Below are 16408 nucleotides of genomic sequence, written 5' to 3' on the forward strand. Positions count from 1 at the left end.
TGTTTTGGGGTTGCTTTGCTGCCTCTGGCACTGGACTTCTTGACTGTGTGCATGGCATTATGAAGTCTGAAGACTACCAACAAATTTTGCAGCATAATGTAGGGCCAAGTGTGAGAAAGCTGGGTCTCCCTCAGAGGTCATAGGTCTTCCAGCAGGACAATGACCCAAAATACACTTCAAAAAGCACTAGAAAATGGTTTGGGAGAAAGCACTGGAGACTTCTAAGGTGGCCAGCAATGAGTCCAGACCTGAATCCCATAGAACACCAGTGGAAAGATCTAAAAATGGCAGTTTGGAGAAGGCACCCTTCAAATGTCAGGGACCTGGAGCAGTTTGCCAAAGAAGAATGGTCTAAAATTCCAGCAGAGCATTGTAAGAAACTCATTGATGGTGACCGGAAGCGGTTGATTGCAGTTATTTTGGCTAAAGATTGTGCAACCAAGTATTAGGCTGAGGGTGCCAATACTTTTGTCTGGCCCATTTTTGGAGTTTTGTAAGAAAAGATCAATGTTTTGCTTTTTGCTTCATTCTCTTTTGTGTTTTTTCATTTAAGACAACTTAAATGAAGATAATAATACCAAAGAATTTGTGATTGCAATCATTTTCAGGAAGAAACTGAGTATTATCTGATAGAATTGCAGGGGTGTTAATACTTTTGGCCATGACTGTGTATATGTGTATATATATATATATATATATATATATATATATATATATATATATATATATACATACATATATATACATACATACTAGATAGTGGCCCGATTTTAACGCATCGGGTATTCTAGAATATGTATGTAATTTATTTATGAAGTTTTCAGAATAATGCAATTTATACACAGGATTTGGCCGGCCGCGACCAATTAGCGAAGCGTGGTTCAAGTTCCACGCTAATTTGCGGGCGAACTGCGCCTGTCGCTGATTGGTTATTCCCGGCCACGAACAATTAGTGAAGCCAGGGCCGGCTCCAGGTTTTTGATGGCCCCGGGCGAAAGAGTCTCAATGGGCCCTCCTCTTTAACATATACCACGATTCATGATGCACATTTACATCAGAGAAATATAGCACAGCCAAGTAGCGTATAACACAGCCCACGTAGTATATTGCCGAGCCCACGTTGTATATTGCACAGCCACGTAGTATATTGCCCAGCCACGTAGTATATAGCACAGACACATAGTATATAGCACAGACACAGTATGTAGCACAGACACGTAGTATATTGCCCAGCCACGTAATATATTGCCCAGCCACGTAATATATTGCACAGCAACGTAGTATATAGCACAGCCACGTAGTATATAACACTGTCCATGCAGTATATAACACAGGCCACGTAGTATACAGCACAGCGATGTAGTATATTGCCCAGCCACGTAATATATACCACAGCCACGTAGTATATAGCACAGCCCACATAGTATATAGCACAGAGATGTAGTATATAACACAGTAAGAAAGAACATAAACCAGCTCACCCGTGATTCAGCAACCAAACCTCGGGAGCACGGACCCGCTGTGTCCAGGCGTGCAAGATCCAAAAAAAGAAAGAAATGTCCAGCTTCACCGAGTCCGTAAAAAAGCGATTTCTTTATTAACAAACTTTAAACATGGAGGATACAGACTTCAGCACAACCATATGGGTAAGAATCTCAACGCGTTTCTGGAGACTAGGCTCCCTTAGTATACAGGTCCTTCTCAAAAAATTAGCATATAGTGTTAAATTTCATTATTTACCATAATGTAATGATTACAATTAAACTTTCATATATTATAGATTCATTATCCACCAACTGAAATTTGTCAGGTCTTTTATTGTTTTAATACTGATGATTTTGGCATACAACTCCTGATAACCCAAAAAACCTGTCTCAATAAATTAGCATATCAAGAAAAGGTTCTCTAAACGACCTATTACCCTAATCTTCTGAATCAACTAATTAACTCTAAACACATGCAAAAGATACCTGAGGCTTTTATAAACTCCCTGCCTGGTTCATTACTCAAAACCCCCATCATGGGTAAGACTAGCGACCTGACAGATGTCAAGAAGGCCATCATTGACACCCTCAAGCAAGAGGGTAAGACCCAGAAAGAATTTTCTCAACAAATAGGCTGTTCCCAGAGTGCTGTATTAAGGCATCTCAATGGTAAGTCTGTTGGAAGGAAACAATGTGGCAGAAAACGCTGTACAACGAGAAGAGGAGACCGGACCCTGAGGAAGATTGTGGAGAAGGACCGATTCCAGACCTTGGGGAACCTGAGGAAGCAGTGGACTGAGTCTGGTGTGGAAACATCCAGAGCCACCGTGCACAGGCGTGTGCAGGAAATGGGCTACAGGTGCCGCATTCCCCAGGTAAAGCCTCTTTTGACCCATAAACAGCGGCAGAGGCGCCTGACCTGGGCTACAGAGAAGCAGCACTGGACTGTTGCTAAGTGGTCCCAAGTACTTTTTTCTGATGAAAGCAAATTTTGCATGTCATTCGGAAATCAAGGTGCCAGAGTCTGGAGGAAGACTGGGGAGAAGGAAATGCCAAAATGCCTGAAGTCCAGTGTCAAGTACCCACAGTCAGTGATGGTGTGGGGTGCCATGTCAGCTGCTGGTGTTGGTCCACTGTGTTTCATCAAGGGCAGGGTCAATGCAGCTAGCTATCAGGAGATTTTGGAGCACTTCATGCTTCCATCGGCTGAAATGCTTTATGGAGATGAAGATTTCATTTTTCAGCACGACCTGGCACCTGCTCACAGTGCCAAAACCACTGGTAAATGGTTTACTGACCATGGTATTACTGTGCTCAATTGGCCTGCCAACTCTCCTGACCTGAACCCCATAGAGAATCTGTGGGATATTGTGAAGAGAAAGTTGAGAGACGCAAGACACAACACTCTGGATGAGCTTAAGGCTGCTATTGAAGCATCCTGGGCCTCCATAACATCTCAGCAGTGTCACAGGCTGATTGCCTCCATGCCACGCCGCATTGAAGCAGTCATTTCTGCCAAAGGATTCCCGACCAAGTATTGAGTGCATAACTGAACATTATTATTTGTTGGTTTTTTTGTTTGTTATTAAAAAACACTTTTATTTGATTGGATGGGTAAAATATGCTAATTTATTGAGACAGGTTTTTTGGGTTATCAGGAGTTGTATGCCAAAATCATCAGTATTAAAACAATAAAAGACCTGACAAATTTCAGTTGGTGGATAATGAATCTATAATATATGAAAGTTTAATTGTAATCATTACATTATGGTAAATAATGAAATTTAACACTATATGCTAATTTTTTGAGAAGGACCTGTATAACACAGCCAACTTCTGTATCTAACACAGCCGCTGTATTCTATAGCAATGTGGGCACCATATCCCTGTTAAAAAAAAGAATTAAAATAAAAAATAGTTATATACTCACCCTCCGTCGGCCCCCCGGATCCAACCCAGGCGTTTACCGATGCTCCTCGCGACGCTCCTGTCTCAAGAGTTCATTGCGGTCTCGCGTGACCGCTACGTCATCATCTCGCGAGACCGGAATGCATGGACCGGTCACCGGAGCGTCGCGAGGAGCGGGAAAGGCCTGGGCTGCATCCGGGGGGCCGACGGAGGGTGAGTATATAATGATTTTTTTTTTTTTTATTATTTTTAACATTAGATATTTTTACTATTGATGCTGCATAGGCATCATCAATAGTAAAGAGTTGGTCACACAGTGTTAATAACAACGTTAACGGAGTGCGTTAACGTTAACGGAGTGCGTTACACCGCTGTATAACGATGTCCGTTAATGCTGCCATTTACCCTGTGTGAGCGCTGACTGGAGGGGAGTATGGAGCGGGCACTGATGGCAGGGGAGTAGGGAGCGGCCATTTCGCCACTGGACTGTGCCCGTCGCTGATTGGTCGTGGCCGTTTTGCCGTGACCAATCAGCGACTTGGGATTTCCGTGACAGACAGATAAACAGACAGACAAACACACGGAAGTGCCCCTTAGACAATTATATATATATAGATATATATCTATACGGTATATATAGATAGATTTTGTGTTTTCCATGGAAACTCATACTTTTATTAATCAAATGAGTTGCCAAATGAATTGAAAATCTAGTGCAGACATTGACAAGGTTAAAAAAAAAAAAAAAAAAGATGTTTATTTGAAATAATAATTTTCTTCTTCAAACTTTGCTTTCGTCAAAGAATGCTCCCTTTGCAGCAATTACAGCATTGCAGACCTTTGGCACTCTAGCAGTTAATTTGCTGAGGCAATCTAGAGAAATTTAACCTCATGCTTCCAGAAGCCCCTCACACAAGTTGGTTTGGCTTGATGGGCACTTTTTGCGTACCATACGGTCAAGCTGCTCCCACAACAGCTCAATGGGGTTGAGATCTGGTGACCGCGTTTGCCACTCTATTACAGATAGAATACCAGCTGCCTGCTTCTTCCCTAAATAGTTCTTGCATAATTTGGAGGTGTGCTTTGGATCATTGTCCTGTTGTAAGATGAAATTGGCTCCAATCAAGCGACGTCCACAGGGTATGGCATGGTGTTGCAAAATCCCTTTTACCTTGTTCAAAACTCCCACTTTACCAGCACCAAAGCAACCCCAGACCATCACATTACCTCCACCATGCTTAACAGATGGTGTCAGGCACTCTTCCAGCATCTTTTCAGTTGTTCTGCATCTCACAAATGTTCTTCTGTGTGATCCAAACACCTCAAACTTGGATTGTTGTGTCCATAACACTTTTTTCCAATCTTCCTCTGTCCAATGTCTGTGTTTTTTTACCCATATATTCCTTTTATTAGCCAGTCTCAGATATGGCTTTTTCTTTGCCACTCTGCCCTAAAGGCCAGCATCCCGGAGTCGCCTCTTCACTGTAGACGTTGACACTGGCGTTTTGCATGTACTATTTAATTAAGCTGCCAGTTGAGGACCTGCATCGATTTCTTAAACTACAGACTCTAATGTACTTGTCTTGTTGCTCAGTTGTGCAGCGGGGCCTCCCACTTCTCATTCTACTCTGGTTAGAGCCTGTTTGTGCTCTACTCTGAAGGGAGTAGTACACGCCGTTGTAGGAAATCTTCAGTTTCTTGGCAATTTCTCGCATGGAATAGCCTTAATTTCTAAGAACAAGAATAGACTGTCAAGTTTCACATGAAAGTTCTTTTTTTCTGGCCATTTTGAGAGTTTAATGGAACCAACAAATGTACTGCTCCAGATTCTCATCTAGCTCAAAGGAAGGTCCGGTTTATAGGTTCTCTAATCAGCCAAACTGTTTTCAGCTGTTCTAACATACTTGCACAAGGGATTTCAAGGGTATTCTAACCATCCATTAGCCTTATTACACAGCTGGCAAACACACAGTACCATAGGAACACTGGAGTGATGGTTGTTGGAAATGGGCTTCAGGCCCTTGTGGCATCAGGGTAATTGGATTAGGGTTTGATGTCAGCAGCTGTCATTGAAACCAAGCCCTAGGTTTAGTTATGAAAATGTGTCAGCCAGACACCCTCATTGCTAAGCCAGTAAGTAAACACACAAACACACACACACACATTGTAACCAGCCTTTGTAGGAGCATTAACAGAATGAACCTACATAGGCTGAAATTAAACAGCAATTGGTAATTTAAAAAAAAAATAGGAAAAAAAATTGCATGGGCTCCCTCGTAATTTTCATTACCAGCAGAGAAAAGCTGACCGCAGAGGGCTGATTTTAATATTCTGGCAAGTAGCCAATAGCCATAAAGGTTCCCTGGATATTAATATTAGCTCACAGCTGTATGCTTAGCCTATATTGGCTATTTTACAGGGGGACCCCAGAAAAAAATTGACATGGGTCCCCCTATAAAATCTAACCAGCAAAAGCTAAGCAGACAGCTGTGGGCTGATATTAATAGCCTAAGAAGGGGCCATGGTGCTTAGCCTCACTCTTTCCACTTGCACTGTAGCGGTGGCAAGTGGGGTAATAGTAGGGCGGTTGATGTCACCTTTGTTCAGTCAGGTGACATCAAGCTCACAGGTTTGTAAGACGCCCCCCATTACTAACCCTACAGTGAAATTATTTTTTTTTTAAAACAAACACACCCAGAATCACGTCCTTTATTTGAAATAATAACACAGACTCCTTTATTGAATCTAAATTAAACCATACTCACCGAACATCTAATCCACTGAAACCAATGTGTCCTGCAACAAAAATAAAAAATAAACCACAAAATTCCTCACTTGTCCGCAGAGAAGATTATCTATAATGTCCCACGACGATCCTGATGACTTCACTGGAGTTCATCAGCTGATCAGCTTCAGTGATCTCCCTTACGGCACCACTGCGGTGGTGCCGTAAGAGAGAGCACAGGAGCTCATCTGCTGATGAACTTCAGTGACCTCTCTCATGGCAACTCAGTGATATACTGCGGGAGTGATTACTCCTGTCAGTGTATCGCCGGCATACGGTTAGAGCACATGTCCTGATTGCCGTAGCACACGCCGGATTACGCGGACTACAGCAGACAAGAGAGTATATGGTGGTTTATTATTTTTGATTGTTTCTTGGAGACATGGGCATCTGGGATTGGGCTTTAAGGTGAGTATATGTTTTTTTATTTTACTTTTTTTATAGGACACAAGGGCTTCGGGAATTTGGTGTTAGGTGAGTATAATGTGTTTTTTATTTTTATTTGGAAATATATTCAATTATTTTACATGTTGAGTTTTTTGCATTTTTTTTTTTTTTTTCTTAAAGTGTGGGCACAGGCACCGGCTGACAAGAGACTACTTCTCCCATCAGCGGGTCCTGCTATCACTGTTATCAGTGACAGCAGACATAGCCTGATGGGAGAAGTAGTCTCATCAGCCCTCACACAGATGACAATGTGGGAAACACCATAGGAAGCCGATAAAAACGAAAACAAAAACTCAGCAAATCTGCAAGCATTTTTATACCTGTGTTTTTGCTGCGGATTTGACTGACTCGGTTGAAGTCAGTGGGTGAAAAACGCTAAAAATACGCAGAAAGAATTTACATGCTGCAGAAAAAAACTCACTGCAAATACTCAAGAAAAATTTTGTGCACAGCACTTCAGGATTCTCATTGAATTAGCTGGCATAATGATTCCATAGCGTTTTTGGCCCATTTCCGCGCAGAAAAAATGCAGCGAAAATGACTAAAAAATTGCACCATGTGCGCATAGCCTAAGAGTAGAATTTGATTGCAACGTTGTAGGTCTTAAAAGATACTTTTTATTAGATATACACTAAAATACTAATAATAAAATTCAAACTAAATTAGCAAGATCAGGGCTGGGTAAAGTTGTACAAATAGGGTCAAAAATATACAAAATGAGGGTAAAAATTCATAGAGTGACCCTGAGGGGCTCCTAATAGACTCGCCCTTCCTGACAGTGGTGGTTGGCACCTTAAAATCGATATGGCGCCCCCACTCCTCGTCGGCTGTCCCTCCTGACCCTCAAATATCCCTACCAACTACCCACGCCCAAACCCAACACCATTCACACAGGGCTCTACCTAACTAGAAAAAGCTGCAAAAAATTGCAGAAGGAATATAATAGATATCAACCTCTAGCCTCTAGTTACTAGCTATTATGTTCGGCTGGAGGTGAATGACACGCCAGTGCGCATGCCCACAATCTGTTGTGGCTTAGGCTCGGTAGTGCACTGTCTGCGCATGTCCACAAAGTATGGACGGGCTTGCGCTCCATAAGGAGGGAGTTGAGTGCCCAATCCTGGATGTGTGTACTCCTAATATAGAAACGAGGCTTGGACGAGAATCTACGTGCGTTCCATCTGATCCTACATGCTCAGTGAAGGTATTGAATCTAATATATGTACGCGCTGGTACAATAGGGTGACTTGGTAAATGAAGTTACATTATGTGCAGTAGCGTTTAGGCGAATAACGGTAACCGCACCTTTAAAGGAAATGTGGGACCTCCCTACACATCCACATTGATCATTCATCATTATAGCCACTTCAGCGTGCTCCTATCTACAGTCCCCTGATGAGCCCCTATGGGAGAGGGCGAAACGCGTAGGGACGGCACAAGAACACTGGGACAGATGACCAGATATGATCAGACAAATCTAATATATAATTGCCTAGAATACTACTTCCTGCAATTTGTGCCAACTTCCGTGGCTTTGTCCGGAGCTAATGTCCGGAGCTAATGTCCGGAGCTAATGTCCGGAGCTAATGTCCGGAGATAAGTGACGTCAACAGTGTCCAGTGTCTGATTGGTTGCCGCCTGCTGCGAGCGACCAATCAGAAACGTGCCGTACTGTGACACACTCCACCCGCCATTTTGGTGTGATTTTTTGAATTTTTACCTCACAGCAAGTTTCTACTGCGTGGAGGCGGGCCCAGTGACGTTGCTCTTCAAGCTCCTGCCGAATTTCGTCAAAAAAATGATACCATTTACCAAAACTATATATATTTAGTTGTGAAGTGGTTCAGTGACATTTTCACACCAATTTTGAACTTTTGTTTGGTGTTTTCTCCATATACTGCCTATTATTCACTGACTGTTATACTGAGAGACTGCCGTTTATTAACCTCTTCTTTGCCACATTGGGTATATTGCTCTATTATTTGCCACATAAGGACATTGTCCATTATTGCCCAGCAATTTCTCTGCAATATAAACTGCCTATTTATTAATATCTGCATTCCTGCAAAGAACTATTGCCTATTATTAACTGGCTATTTTCCTACTACCTGACACTGCCCACAACACGCAAAGTTGTCGTCTGATGTCTTTCATCCCTCCCCTCATAAGCATGTTCATGGATCCTGTGTAACTGTACCTTAAATAACAAGAATTGTCAAGAGCTGGTGAGTGCAGCCATTTTTTGTTCTTTCTTACTATTATTTATTAATTGTATTATTCTTACATTTGAATAAATAAAGTATATATGGATTCTAGACTCCCGATTCTTTAGAATCGGGCTGCCATCTAGTGACCAGATAAGTAACCCATTATGGCGTTTTTTTGCAAGATAATTCACTGCATTATGAATCATGACTTGAATACTATGGTATCAGGCTGCGCTGTTTTTTGATATGTGGAAACTAAGCCCAAGATAACTGGGATTTTGTGGCATCATCTTGTCACTAATTTAAGGCAATGTGATGAAACAAGGAAATTAATGATGTACTGATACTGATGTTTTTCACCCAATATGTTATCTGTGATATTAATGGTGATCTCAACATTTAGTGAGACCCTAATGATATTGGGCATTGTGATACTAACGCATTTAGTCTCTATCTAACCTATTATTTCTTTACTGGCCTAAGCATTTAGGGTGACTTTATTTCAATCATCAAATCATCAAAAAATCTCTCTTGGGCCAGAGGTTGATATTTATTATATTCCTTCTGCAATTTTTTGCAGCTTTTTCTAGTTAGGTAGAGCCCTGTGTGAATGGTGTTGGGTTTGGGCGTGGGTAGTTGGAAGGGATATTTGAGGGACAGGAGGGACAGCCGACGAGGAGTGGGGGCGCCATATCGATTTTAAGGTGCCAACCACCACTGTCAGGAAGGGCGAGTCTATTAGGAGCCCCTCAGGGTCACTCTAGGAATTTTTACCCTCATTTTGTACATTTGTGACCCTATTTGTACAACTTTACCCAGCCCTGGTGTTGGTAATTTAGAATATTGTTTGAATTTTATTAGTAGTATTTTAGTGTACATCTAATAAAAAGTATCTTTTAATGGTTTTTGTGGTCTACCATTAATTATACCCTTTGAAATATTTAGTTTGGTGTTGTTAACGTTGTAGTTCCCATTGAGGAGGAAAAAATCCACAGTAAAATCTTACTTTTTCCTTAACAGAAAAAGGAGTTAAAAATCTAAATGGCAAGAAATTGTTTGCAGCATAAACTTTGTTACTCATTTACCACCACCCACATCTAGTGCAAGCCACTCTGTGGTCTGGGCAAAAATAGTAAGTGATGATGTCACCGTTTCATTAGCTAACAGACCACCGCAGCCTGTGATTGTCAGGTGACTTCAGCAGTGTGTCCTCAAAAGTTTTATGATAACACATGCAGTGTTGGTGCAATGTGTAATCGAAAAACATTCATTGACTCTCTAGTCACCTGACCAATGCAGCCAATCATAGCAACAGGTGTCCGGAGGTTTGTGGAATGATGACATCACAACTTCCCCTGCACAGACAGTGAGGCAACCTGATTTGGATCCAGGTGGGTGTTGGTAGGTGAGTAGGACTGAGTTTATTTTTTACACTTAATGTCCCCTGAGCAAAGTTATATTTTGCCTGGATAACCCTTTAAAACCTTACCAGTCTGCCTGCAACTGTATTTTTCATTGTACTTTTTGTGCGCAATTCCATGTAAACTGCAGCATTTTGAACCTTGAGTGAATTTATTATATTACCGTAGTTTATTTTCAGTGTTTCAAATTACAGCAAAAGTCTTTTGTTCCACAGGTGAAACTGATTTAAACAGCGCTATAACAGAGGCTGGGAAAACGTATGAAGCAATAGCCAATTTGGTGGAAGAGCAGGTAAAGTAGCAAATACACTTGGGCTCAAGTCACATTTGGTAACTGCCATATATAATTACTTAATAAAATTAGAATATTGATTTGCATCATTTTGCATGTGCTCAGTGATGGCATCCATGCAGAATTGCCTGTACTGGTATATTGTGGAATAAAGCATTGGTTACTTACTTATCAGGGGATTCATTATGATGGAATATAGGCTGAACTGGATGGACAAATGTCTTTTTTCGGCCTTACTAACTATGTTACTATGTTACTTTGGGGGTTTTATTTTGTGTGCGTCTCTGTCTATGGCCTTACAGTGACTTGCTCTATTTTATATTTTTCTGTGCATTTTTTCATATCTTTTATTGTTTGTTTTTCAGCCAAAAAAAGATCTTCACTACCTGATGGAAACCAATCATGAGTATAAGGGCTTTTTAAGCTGCTTTCCAGATATTATCTCTGCTCACAAGGTTTTTTTTTCTACTATATTTTTTATTCCTTTAAGGGATTGTCCGGTCCAAATCGATAAGTCCGTAGTCACGCTGTGTGACTGCAGACTTTTGAATCCCACTGTATACTTTTGCGCTGGAAGCATTCACTGGTTTCCGACCCAGGACCCGAGAATATCTATGCATTATACATACTAGTGGGCGTGGCTTAGCTTCATAACACTTGTATTGAGAGAGGCAGCACCGTGTCTAGTGGGTGAGGTCAGGCCCGGAATGGCAATCTGCAGAGGCGGGCAGATGCCTGCTGGGCCGGCGGCTCAGAGCTACAAAATGGGTCGCAGGCCCTATAAATCTAATGCAAAGGCTCTGGTGCACGCGTTGACAAGGGCCACGGCGGCCCGCGTCAGCGCGTGACCTTGGCTCTCTTTTGTGCTTGCGCGAATGGCTGCGCCCCTTGTCAGTGGCGGCAAGCAGGAGAGCGCGTGCACCTGTGCCTGTGCAGAAGTTTGAAAAGGCCGCGGCGGCACACGCAGGACACCTGCACTCCTCAGCACCTCTGACGCTAGCTGGACAATGGATCCTCCTCATCCTCCCCCCATCTCAGGTGAGTACCAGGATGAAAGCTTTTTTATGTATATACTGCACTTGCAGTTTGACCTATATAATGTGTATAGACTGCTGTGTGTACAATATCTCATATCTCATATAATCACTGTACGAGATATATATATATATATATATATATATATATATATATATATAATGTTGCCCGGGCATAGTAACTAGCTGTGGTTAGTTATAACAAATTATAATGTTTATATTGCACATAAAAACATATACTCAACACTACAGATTTGCAACACACATTTACTAAATGATTACCTAAGTATTGATAGTATTTTATTGTCAACTCATTCAAGAGCCTTTTGATAAACAACATTTTTTGTTTTTCCTTCCGATGCAAAGATGAACAGATTTTTGTCAATTCCAACTCTTGAACAGGCCATGTAAAGCTAACCATGAGAAAAACATGGAGATTGCAAATCGATCCCTACTACTTACAATGGCTGTCCTTGAGCCTTGTTAATGGACATTGCAAATGCCAGTCGAAGTGGAAACTGGAGGCGTTTAAAATAACAAGGCAAATCAGATGGAATGAGTGGAATTCTTGGAATGAAAAGGTCCTCTCCTTTGGCACATCCTGTTGCTGAGCTGTGTATCTAATCCTATCCTGTGTGGTACTGTCTGCTGAGCTGTGTTTCTAATCCTCTCCTGTGTGATACTGTCTGCTGAGCCGGGTATCTAATTATCTCCTGTGTGATACTGACTGCTGACCTGTGTATCTAATCCTATCCTGTGTGATAGTATGCTGAGCCGTGTATCTAATCCTGTTCTGTGTGATACAGTCTGCTGAGCTGTGTATCTAATCATATCCTGTTTGATACTGTCTGCTGAGCTGTGTATCTAATCTTATCATGTGTGATACTGACTGCTGAGCTGTGTATCTAATCCTATCCTGTGTGATACTGACTGCTGATCCGTGTATCTATCTAACCCTTTCCTGTTTGATACAGTCTGCTGAGCTGTGTATCTAATCCTATCCTGTGTTACTGTCTGCTGAGCTGTGTATCTAATCCTATTTTGTGTGATACTGTCTACTGAGCTGTGTATCTAATCCTATCCTGTGTGATACTTTCTGCTGAGCCGTGTATCTAATCCTATCCTGTGTGATGCTGTCTGCTGAGCCATGTATCTAATCCTATCCTGTGTGATACTGACTGCTGAGCTGTGTAGCTAATCCTATCCTGTGTGATACTGTTTGCTGAGCTGTGTATCTAATCCCATCCTGTGTAATACTGGGCTGTGTATCTAATCCTATTCAGTCTGATACAGTCTGTTGAGCCGTGTTTCTAATCCTATCCTGTGTGATACTGGGCTCCCCATGCAGTCTGTTGGCACGGTAATAAATATGTTATTTGCAGCTTTACAGAAGGACGATAACACCATAGAAATGATAAGTATAATAGGCCTCAGTTACCACAACTGTCTACAAGGAAAACTGTTGCTCATAGCAACCAATGACAGCTCAGCTTCTTAAACAGCTCTGGTGAAATGAAAAATGCTTAGTGATTGGTTGCTATGTGGAGTCGACATGGCCGATACATACGCACACACATACAGTACAGACCATAAGTTTGGACACACCTTCTCATTTAAAGATTTTTCTGTATTTTCTTGATGATGAAAATTGTACATTCACACTGAAGGCATCAAAACTATGAATTAACACATGTGGAATTATATACTTAGAGGAAACCTGTCACCCCCAAAATCGAAGGTGATCTAAGCCCACCAGCATCAGGGGCTTATCTACAGCATTCTGGAATGCGGTAGATAAGCTCCCGATGTATCCTGAAAGATGAGAAAAAGAGGTTAGATTATACTCACCCGGGGTGGTCCCGGTACGATGGGCGTCGCGGTCCGGTCCGGGGCCTCCCATCTTCTTACGATGACGTCCTCTTCTTGTATTCACGCTCCGGCGTAGGCGTACTTTGTCTGCCCTGTTAAGGGCAGAGCAAAGTACTGCAGTGCGCAGGCACCGGGCCTCTCTGACCTTTCCCGGCGCCCGCGCACTGTAGCACTTTGCTCTGCCCTCAACAGGGCAGACAAAGTACGCCTGCGCCAGAGCTGCAGCGTGACTACAAGAAGAGGACGCCATCGTAAGAAGATGGGAGGCCCCAGACCGCGACGCCTATCAGACCGGACCGCAGGGGGAACGCCCCTGGGTGAGTATAATATAACCTCTTTTTCTCATCTTTAGGATACATCAGGGGCTTATCTACAGCATTCCAGAATGCTGTAGATAAGACCCTGATGCTGGTGGGCTTAGCTCACCTTCGATTTTGGGGGTGACAGGTTCCCTTTAGCAAAAAAATGTTAAACAACTGAAAATATGTCTTATATTCTAGGTTCTTCAAAATAGCCACATTTTGCGTTGATGACTGCTTTGCACACTCTTAGCATTCTCTTGATGAGCTTCAAGAGGTAGTCATCGGGAATGGTTTTCACTTTACAGGTGTGCCCTGTCAGGTTTAATAAGTGGGATTTCTTGCCTTATAAATGGGGTTGGGACCATCATTATAAATGGGGTTGGGACCATCAGTTGTGTTGTGCAGAAGTCTGGTGGATACACAGCTGATAGTCCTACTGAATAGACTGTTAGAATTTGTATTATGGCAAGAAAAAAGCAGCTAAGTAAAGAAAAAAGAGTGGCCATCATTACTTTAACCCCTTCCCGACCTTTGACGCCACGTAGGCGTCATGAAAGTCGGTGCCAATCCGACCCATGACGCCTATGTGGCGTCATGGAAAGATCGCGTCCCTGCAGATCGGGTGAAAGGGTTAACTCCCATTTCACCCGATCTGCAGGGACAGGGGGAGTGGTAGTTTAGCCCAGGGGGGGTGGCTTCACCCCCTCGTGGCTACGATCGCTCTGATTGGCTGTCGAAAGTGAAACTGCCAATCAGAGCGATTTGTAATATTTCACCTATTATAACGGGTGAAATATTACAATCCAGCCATGGCCGATGCTGCAATATCATCGGCCATGGCTGGAAATACTAATGTGCCCCCACCCCACCCCACCGATCGCCCCCCCAGCCCCCCGATCTGGCCGGTACACTGCTCCGGCTCCCCTCTGTCCTGTGCTCCGCTCCCCCCGTGCTCTTGTCCGCTCCCCCCCCCCCCCCCCCCGTGCTTCAATCACCCCCCCCCCCCGTGCTCCGATCACCCCCCCTGCACTCCGATCCACCCCCTCCGTGCTCCGTTCCACCCCCCCCCCCCCCCCGGGCTCCGTTCTACCCCCCCGTGCTCCGTTCCACCCCTCCCGCGCTCCGATCCACCCCCCCATGCTCCGATCCCCTCTCCCCCCCCCCCCCCCCCCGTGCTCCCCCTCCCCCACCCTATCATACTTACCGATCCTGCCGGGGTCCGTCTGTCTTCTCCCCGGGCGCCGCCATCTTCCAAAATGGCGGGCGCATGCGCAGTGCGCCCGAGGAATCTGCCGGCCGGCAGATTCGTTCCAAAGTGCATTTTGATCACTGAGATAGATTATATCTCAGTGATCAAAATAAAAAAAATAATAAATGACCCCCCCCCCTTTGTCACCCCCATAGGTAGGGACAATAAAAAAAGAAAGAATTTTTTTTTCCACTGTTAGAATAGGGGTAGGGGTAGGGTTAGGGTTAGGGGTAGGGTTAGGGGTAGGGTTAGGGCTAGTGGTAGGGGTAGGGTTTTAGGGTTTCGGTATGTGCACACGTATTCTGGTCCTCTGCTGATTTTTCCGCTGCGGATTTGATAAATCCGCAGTGCTAAACCGCTGCGGATTTACCGCGTTTTTTCTGCGCATTTCACTGCGGTTTTACAACTGCGATTTTCTATTTGAGCAGTTGTAAAACCGCTGCGGAATCCGCACAAAGAAGTGACATGCTGCGGAATGTAAACCGCTGCGTTTCCGTGCAGTTTTTCTGCAGCATGTGTACAGCGATTTTTGTTTCCCATAGGTTTACATTGAACTGTAAAAAAAGCAATAATCTATAAATCCACTTGGATATATCCAACAAGATCCTACCAATATACTTGGAACACAGCTCTAGTAGGAATTAAAACTTAACCTTTATTCTAAACCAGGTAAAATACTAATATGACAATAACAAAAACATATAATACAACCCCCAAAAAAACTATAATGGTATTAAGTGATGTAGCCTATGGGGTAAGACATCACTATAAGTGATACCAAAAATAGAAGACAAGTGAGAGCAGTAGTAGTAAATGCAAAATATACTGTCCCACATATACAAGATACCTCTGGTTAATAACACAAGCACATAAGTGCACAAAATGCCAAATCAGGTAATCCTGTGTGTATAGATATTGGCAGGTATCAGAAAAAAATGATAAACAGGCAGGAGGGGAATAAAGCAAATGAGGTGAAAATCATGTAAAACATACATATAAGAACAAGAACGATCTCACCAAATGCCGTTGCTCAGGTAGGTGTAGCCCATGGTTTCACAGACTGAAGAAATCCATAAATCAGTGCTGTAGGGAGACAATACCCTGTCAAACCCTAAAAAGGCTAGCTGTGACCTACGTGCCCGAGCTCCCGCCCTTACAAGGGCAGTCCACAACTACCCCTGAGCAATATCATGCCCTGCACTCTCCCTACTGTCCCGACGCGTTTCCTCGCAGGCGAAATCATCAGGGGACCAGCCTGCCTGGGAGCTAAAGTGCATAGGTGCTATAACAAAGGACAAAGAGACCTGCCACCCTCCATGTTAGACCGAGGAGAGGTGGGGGGAGTTCTACATCCATTTAAATAATTGTGTGAGAGGCATGATTAACCAATCACATGCTGACCACAAAGCA

The 16408-nt window shown here is 43.2% G+C and overlaps 1 protein-coding gene across 5 annotated transcripts in view; it reads left to right on the top strand.

The window, feature by feature from the left end:
- SNX9 (sorting nexin 9) overlaps window positions 1–16408 on the top strand; it is a 547796-nt gene that overhangs the window by 467459 nt on the left and 63929 nt on the right. For all 5 annotated transcript variants that reach the window (XM_069769362.1, XM_069769364.1, XM_069769363.1 and 2 more), the window contains 2 exons: window positions 10468–10544; window positions 10910–10999. In XM_069769362.1, the coding sequence (XP_069625463.1) occupies window positions 10468–10544; window positions 10910–10999 (167 nt within the window). The remainder of the gene's footprint in view (window positions 1–10467; window positions 10545–10909; window positions 11000–16408) is intronic.

The sequence above is a fragment of the Ranitomeya imitator genome, chromosome 5 (genome assembly GCF_032444005.1).
Source record: "Ranitomeya imitator isolate aRanImi1 chromosome 5, aRanImi1.pri, whole genome shotgun sequence".
NCBI classification, from domain to species: Eukaryota; Metazoa; Chordata; class Amphibia; order Anura; family Dendrobatidae; genus Ranitomeya; species Ranitomeya imitator.